Source organism: Micromys minutus (assembly GCF_963924665.1).
Source record: "Micromys minutus genome assembly, chromosome: 25".
In the NCBI taxonomy this organism is placed as follows: Eukaryota; Metazoa; Chordata; class Mammalia; order Rodentia; family Muridae; genus Micromys; species Micromys minutus.
The window spans coordinates 10,265,606-10,272,636 of NC_137960.1; the positions used below are offsets into that span (position 1 = coordinate 10,265,606).

The 7,031-nt window shown below is 52.8% G+C and overlaps 1 protein-coding gene across 1 annotated transcript; it reads left to right on the plus strand.

Moving 5' to 3' along the window:
* Positions 1 to 386: 386 nt before the first annotated feature.
* On the plus strand, positions 387 to 1,259 carry MIF (macrophage migration inhibitory factor). The gene is made up of 3 exons (XM_080937846.1): positions 387 to 604; positions 799 to 971; positions 1,110 to 1,259. Exons 1-3 carry the CDS (start codon positions 497 to 499, stop codon positions 1,174 to 1,176), a joined length of 348 nt encoding a protein of 115 aa, XP_080793972.1. The 5' UTR covers positions 387 to 496; the 3' UTR covers positions 1,177 to 1,259.
* Positions 1,260 to 7,031: the final 5,772 nt, after the last annotated feature.

A 7,031-nucleotide genomic window follows, 5' to 3' on the forward strand; every position in this document is an offset into this window, starting at 1 on the left:
TGAGGTTAAATGGTATTCACTATAGTCGGTTGGTCCTCATCCACGGGCAGAAGAGGTAAGGCCAACCTACAATTCCCATCAATGGCTTCAGTTTTCTATACTTGAAACAGTTCTTTCTCAGGGCAACCTGAACTTGCTCCTACTATACGGTTAATCTATAGATAGCATCTACCTGGAATGCCTCGATGAACCTAATAGCTGAAGTCCTCACTACCTAGTTTACTAAATGAAGCCACCCTCTGTTTCTACGCCTGGAAACAAAGAGCCAATGTAACACTTCCTGGAGCACCAAAAACACAAGACCTCGGCAGAAGCAGAAGCTGTGGCCTGGAGCGCAGTCACCGCCCCTTTCGGCCGTGGGCTGACGTCAGCGGAGGCGGAGCGGCAGCCGGCTCTGGGCCGTACTGAGCTTGGGTCACGTAGCTCAGGTCCCTGCTTTGGGTCACGCCACGCTTTGCCCGCTCCTCCAGTCCTCGCTCGCAGTCTCTCCGCCACCATGCCGATGTTCGTCGTGAACACCAATGTTCCCCGCGCCTCCGTGCCAGAGGGGTTTCTCTCTGAGCTCACCCAGCAGCTGGCACAGGCCACCGGCAAGCCGGCACAGGTTTGCAGGGAGGACACGGGAAGGGAGTAGGGTGGGGTGGGCCGGCCGGACGCGTGAGGAGGGATGGGGCTGGAAGCCAAGGCGGGCCGGCGGGTGGCGGCTGGAGCTCTGGGGAAGACCTGTGGCCCTGTACTCTTTCCGGCGGGCTAACGGCGAGTCTGTCCCTCCCGCCTCGCCGCCCCTCCCCCACCCAGTACATCGCGGTGCACGTGGTCCCGGATCAGCTCATGACTTTTAGCGGCTCGAACGACCCCTGCGCCCTCTGCAGCCTGCACAGCATCGGCAAGATCGGTGGCGCCCAGAACCGCAACTACAGCAAGCTGCTGTGCGGCCTGCTGTCCGATCGCCTGCACATCAGCCCAGACCGGTGCGTAGGGGTTGGGGGGGGGGCGGGTTGAGGGGCGCTGGGAGGTCGGCTGGTAGGGGGCGTTCAGAGGGCACCGGCACACAGCACGCTCTACTCCGAGACCGCGTGCTTAGCTGAGTCAGGCTTTCATTCTCTCAGGGTCTACATCAACTATTACGACATGAACGCAGCCAACGTGGGCTGGAACGGTTCCACCTTCGCTTGAGTCTTGGCCTCACTTACCTGCATCGCGGTTCCTTTCAGCCTCGCTACATCCTTCCGGTCGGGAGAAATAAATGGTTTAAGAGACCAAGCGCGGTTGCCTCGGTTTCTGCTTCCTTGGCTTTCGGAGGAATTGGGTGCTAGGCGGGGACCTTGGATGGAAGCCCAGGCTGGGAATGTGGAATGGGATGGGGTGTGATGGCAGGCTTTAAGTTGGTTTAGATGTTCTTTGTTTTGGCCTTCTCTCCTATGATGGCCTTATGGCTAAAAGGAATCGACTTAATCACCTGATCAGGAGCTGTACTTCCCAAGCAGTTGCTGCATCCTGAAGTAGGTTGCTCACTCTGGGCGGGAATCCTGAAGTGTGTCCTTACCACGGTGGAAAATGAGGACGGCCACATACTTTCGTGGAAAGGGGAGTGGCTTGAGCAAAAGGATTTGGTTAAGTAGTGCTGCTGCTGGGCCTGCACCTTTCTCAGCCGCATTCTCCTCCCCAAGAATCACTGCTAAGCCACGCATTCCACTTCCTTCATCTGGACAGTGAACTCGGTGCGAGAATTAGCCAGAATGCAAAGTTCTCCCTAGGCCTCTCAGCCCACTTCCCCAACTCTGCCTGTGTTCTGCTCAGCGGGGCTGATGTGTCTGTCATCCCTGCCCACTCCTCAGCCCCCCACCCGTTAGGGGAAGGATGAAGAGAATGGGAGGGGCATATGGCCCATGGAGGTGCGGCAAGGTCTGGGGGCAAGGGAGATGCCTCTGGGGGGTCCATGTTGGGAATCCCTTCCCCCTGAGGGACCAGCCACACAATGGTATAGTACTGAAAAGAGTTTATTCAGGTCATGGGGGAGTTAAAAGGGTAGTAGAGGCAGAGAGAGGAATAGAGAAGTAGAGGCGGGCCATGAGCACGTGGAGGGAGGGGGGAAGAGGAGGGATGGGGTGGGAGAGCCAGGAGGCAAGAGGTCAAGAGAGAGGAGGGGGCAAGCAGCCCCTTTTATAATGCCAGGTCACTGGGGCAAAGCATACCTGGCTACTGCCAGGTAATTGAGGGGTGGGGTTTACAGAATCACAACACCGCCCCCCCCCCCCCACAGCAGTTCTGAGATTGTGAGGGTGGACGGGAGTACCTGACATCTATTGCTTATAAACAGGTGCATGTTAATAAACAAAATCATTGGCCAAGGCCCAATATGATTTAGATCTCTTGGCCTCGGGTCACTCCTACAAACCCCAGACACCCTGGTGGATGGGACTGCACAGAAACCCTGCTTGGACTATGGGACCTAATTTTGTTCCCTAAGGAATTTCTCATTGTTCCTGGGTGTGGGGTGAAGGCCTTCCAGCTGGGGAGGCCCAACTAGCTGGAGAAACACCACATTCCAGGCAAGGTTATAGTCTGTCAGGGCTGGCTTGAGTCTTTGCTAAAGAAAGCCTGGGTAGGCTGTGATGGCTGACATGCCCTTAATCCCAACACTCAGGAGGCAGAAGCAGGTGGAACTCTGAGTTCCAGGCCAGCCTGGTCTGCAGAGTGAGCTCCATAGCAGCTAGGACTGCGGAGAGAAACCCACAAAAAACAATGTAACCTGTACCACGCTGCCCTTCCATAGAAGTCTATGACAACAGCTTCCAGAGGGAGACTGGCTGCATGTACCCTGTTTCAGGAAAGGATCTGTCTTACTTCAAAGGACTCTTAAGACTCCCAAGGGATTCACATTTGCTTTTGCAAGCTTGGGGGGGGGGGCAGGGGGAGGGGCTGAGAAAAAGAGCGCCTCGATTCCTGACTGGGATGAGGAGCTTGCCTGTGTGCAGAGGGACTTCCTGGTGTGAGTACAGTCTCCTGGGCACGATTGCCAGGATCCCTGTCCCGTGTACTTCATTCATGGAGTATACATAAACACCCACCAGCCCAGGCTTGAAACCAAATGAGACATGGGCATCTTCAACCACCCAGGCCCTAGAGGCACCTGGTCCAGTAGATCCACACCCATTCCAACTGGTATCCTCTTCAGCCTTGGCTTTGACAGTACTTACCTGGGCTGTGCACTAGGTAGGTACTGCCAAGTTACCTAATCTGTTGGGCTGCCTGGGTTTGTTTTGGAGTCCTGACTTTGAGAGAAGGGAAGCTCCCTACCAGATACATCACCACCACCCGGCGCCCAGCCCCAGCACTAGATCAGGACAGAAGTAGTGTTGGTCGAAGATTGAATGTGGGAATAAAAGCCCCTTTCTCAGCTCAGAGCTTCTCCTTACTGCTTCAGGCCAGATGTCCGCAGAAGTTCCCAAAGCAAGACTTCCTAGCTTACTGGAACCCACGAGGGGGCTCCTGTTTGCCTTAATCTCAGTTCTGCACGAAGGTATCTCAGGACTGCCTGCATGCTGGGAGGCATGCCTTTGCTGCAGCCAAACAGCAGTCTGGGGCTGCTCTCTTGAATCTGGGTACCTCTTATGGGGAACCTTTCCTCCTCAGTCTAGTCCTCGGCTGCATCCCCTTAGCTCCATCAAACACTGACTACAGGGTCACACTCGAGGTTGAGATTTACCCAAATCCCTGGGTCCCAACTCAGAACCTCTTACTTCTGCTGAACTCTTGTATGCTCAGGTTAGACCCTCCCCCCTCTGCTTTACACAAACGGAGGGCTCAGGCATCCCTTGGCTCTAGTCCAACTCCCTCATTTCACAGATGAGGACACTGACCCTGAGGTACCAATGGCAGTGTCACTGCTGTCTCCCAGGGCAGAGTCATGGACCTGCTCCATTTTCCCAGCGAGGGCTCTGGCCTAAAGGTCATTAGTGAGCCTAAAGTTAAGGTCTCCAAGGTAAGCGTCTAGCCTAAGGGCCACATGTGAGCCTACAACTGAGGTCTCTGTGGCAGAGGAGGCAAGCTGAACAGCTGCTGTGTGAGTGTGGAGGACTGGGGGGGGGGGCAACACATGAATCAGAAGAGCCACCCTCCCCCCAAATTAAAAAAAAAAAAACCCAGTGTTTACAGCTCTGTAACCAGTGGGAGCATCTACAAAGTGGTCACACCTTGGTACGCAAGGACAAAATGAAACAGGGGCCTATGACTTCAGCCCTCCACCGTAATTCTTGGTCAGCCTTACATGTTGCAGGAGGAAACTGCTGTATCTTCCCTCCCTGACCCCAGTCACTGCTGGCCAGCCCCACTCTCTCCAAAGCATGATCCTTCACTACCCACTGAATGAGGCTGGTTCCTTCTCAAAACCAAGGCCCATGGCCCAGTCAGCTTTCCAAGTGTCAGCTAAGCGACATGTCCAGTGAGACCTCAAACCTCCAGGTTGGATAGGTGAAGCCGGACACAGAATGCCACCTGTTCTCCCACCATTGTCCCATAGGGCTATGCCATCCTATGAGGTTATCAGCCTAAATAATGATAATGCCCCCGCCCATGCCCATGCTCCCTGTATGCCACAGTTGGCTAGCTCTGGCAAGCCTTGTACCTTTCCAGGTGCTGCTCCTTCTCCGGTTCCCCATGGAGTTGCTCCGGTCCACTTCCTGTGTGCCCTTCTGGTGCAGAAGACACTCATAAATACCTCTATCTTGGCCCAAGTGGGGGTATCCAGGGCTCCTCCCTACTCTGGTCTTCTGGGCTGCTGCCTTGGTACCATTCAGGGCTTCTCCAGCCGTGCAGGATCCCCCGAGAAACCCCCCAACCCTCCCCTCCTATCTGGTACAACTGCATCTCAGAGATTTCCCACCATCTCTTCTCCAGAAACCTCGCCTTGGGGCCACTACCTGGATCTCGCCCTCAATCCTCACCAGCCGGTTCTTTCTAGGAGCCAGACTTCAGTGAGATTAAGGTTATTTCCCTGCTTCTACACCATCTTGGGCCTCAGTTTTCCCCATCTGTGAAATGAAGGAGTTCACTATATATGTCTTTTCCGTATTCACCCAGTCATGAAGATGAATCAGTACATTTTAAACTGACGGTGGCCTGCACCTATACTGAGGTCTTGGTAAATTGTAAAACCCCTCCATTTGGGCCTCCCCAGCCTCCATGAGCAGGCGGAGATGAGGGGTGTGGTGGGACAGTTTCACATAATCAGGCGTTGGGCTGACGCAGTGGACAGCGGCCTGGAACACAGGTCTGGAATGAGTCTGCCGGGAGCCAGCATGCAGCAGCCCCGTGCTGCAGGGGTTTGCCACTCTGAGGCTGGCAGGTGGCACGATCAGCTTTCATCACACTGCCTTCAGAGCAGTAGATAAAAATGGAGCAGGTGGTCCTTCCAAAACAGCGTTTCACTTATTGAGGGGGTTTAGGAATGATCCAGAGGTTTTCCTTTTTTTTTTTTTTTTTTTTTTTTTAATTTTTTATTTGAACTGGACACTCGGGTTCACAACCCACCACCTTAGTTTCTTCTCTGCATTCTAAAAGAAGTCTAGGAACCCAATTGGTGAAGAAAAAAAAAAAGGGGTTTATTTACAGTTCTGGCCAAATTAGTAAGAGAAAAAAAGTTATTTGGGGGTGTTTCCTTGGCCTTCTTGAATTGGGGTTTCATCTTCTGAAGTCAAGATGAGTCAAGGCCTAAAATAGCTTTTGGAGGCAGGAGTGGCGGAAAGGCAGGTTGTTGGGACTGTCCAGACTTTCCGGGAAAGGGAGGGGGTCCTCTCCTGGCACCGACTCAGGGTCTCAGCATGGGAGCCATCTGTAGAAAGCTCCGTTCCTTGGTTTCTTTCCTGGGGTATCTTGTGCCAGAGGTACAGTTCTAGGCCACTCTGCTGCTTGACTCCTCACTCCCGTGGGCCACTAAATGCTGTTCTCACACCCACTTCTTCCCTGCCACTCTCAAGCCACAACAAACTGGGTCCCAGACCCGCAGAACTGTCAGGGTGAGAATTCCAGGACCAGAATAGGGACATGATACAAACAGATGGACAGCACCCCTCACCCCACCCCACCGAGGCTGGGGTGTCCACTGTTATGTACAAGAAGAGTTGGGTGAGCATGGAGTTGGTACTCACTTACGGGAACATTCCTAAATTCACTAACAGCCAGATTCCAATAAGGCGCCAGACCGAAAAGCTGCCAACGAGATTCCAGCTTGTGTTCCTGTATATTTCTTATGCATATTAATCCTTCCCCTTAGGACTTTATTATCCTTTTGAGAGCTCGACACAGACCATATTTCTATCACTTTAACTCCTCCCATGTTACTCCCCACATCCCATGGACCTTTAGTGATTATTTTATACACACGTGTATTATATACATACTGTGTTGCCGCTCTGAGGGGAAAGGTATCCTGGCATTTGAGAGCCAAGGATTACCACAAAGTCACCCCCCCAAAAAAAAAACCAACAAACAAACAAACAAAAACAAAAAAACAAAAAAACTCACACAGATTGGGAGGGCAAAGTCCAGGAGGGGTGGCTGTCCGCTGCTGCTCAGAAGAGAAGGAGCAGAGGACAGCAGAAGACAGGGTTTAAACAGCATTTCTTGGAGGGGGGACAGCGTGGCGGAGCTGTCCAGAATGGGGATTGGTGGGATTACAAGTCCTACATTTGGACTTTTTCTCTGTAGGGCTGTTAAAGTAGTTAGACTGTTCTGTGAGTGGAGCCTGGCAGTTGGAAGTTCTCAGAGGAGGGATATATATAATAGAAAACGCCTATATATGTATATATTTATAAGTGTGTCGACATTTATAAATACAACCCGGTGAGTCCCTTTAGTGTTGCTCATATGGACATGTGTTTAGGCCTGACTGTCCCCTGGGATTGGATAATGTAGTGGGGGACGTCATCCCGGGAGAACTGCCTTCTCATGTTAGCAGGTAATATGTTTAGGTGGCCCAAATTCGGGTGCCAAGGAGCTCCAGGAAAAAGGCTCTCTCTTCTGCCGCTTCC

What these genes read in the sequence shown, in the direction of transcription:
- MIF (XM_080937846.1), top strand. Translation starts at nt 497, where the DNA reads ATGCCGATGTTCGTCGTGAACACCAATGTTCCCCGCGCCTCCGTGCCA. An exon ending in CCACCGGCAAGCCGGCACAG is followed by an intron (nt 605 to 798) that starts GTTTGCAGGGAG and finishes TCCCCCACCCAG; the next exon opens with TACATCGCGGTGCACGTGGT. An exon ending in CTGCACATCAGCCCAGACCG is followed by an intron (nt 972 to 1,109) that starts GTGCGTAGGGGT and finishes TCATTCTCTCAG; the next exon opens with GGTCTACATCAACTATTACG.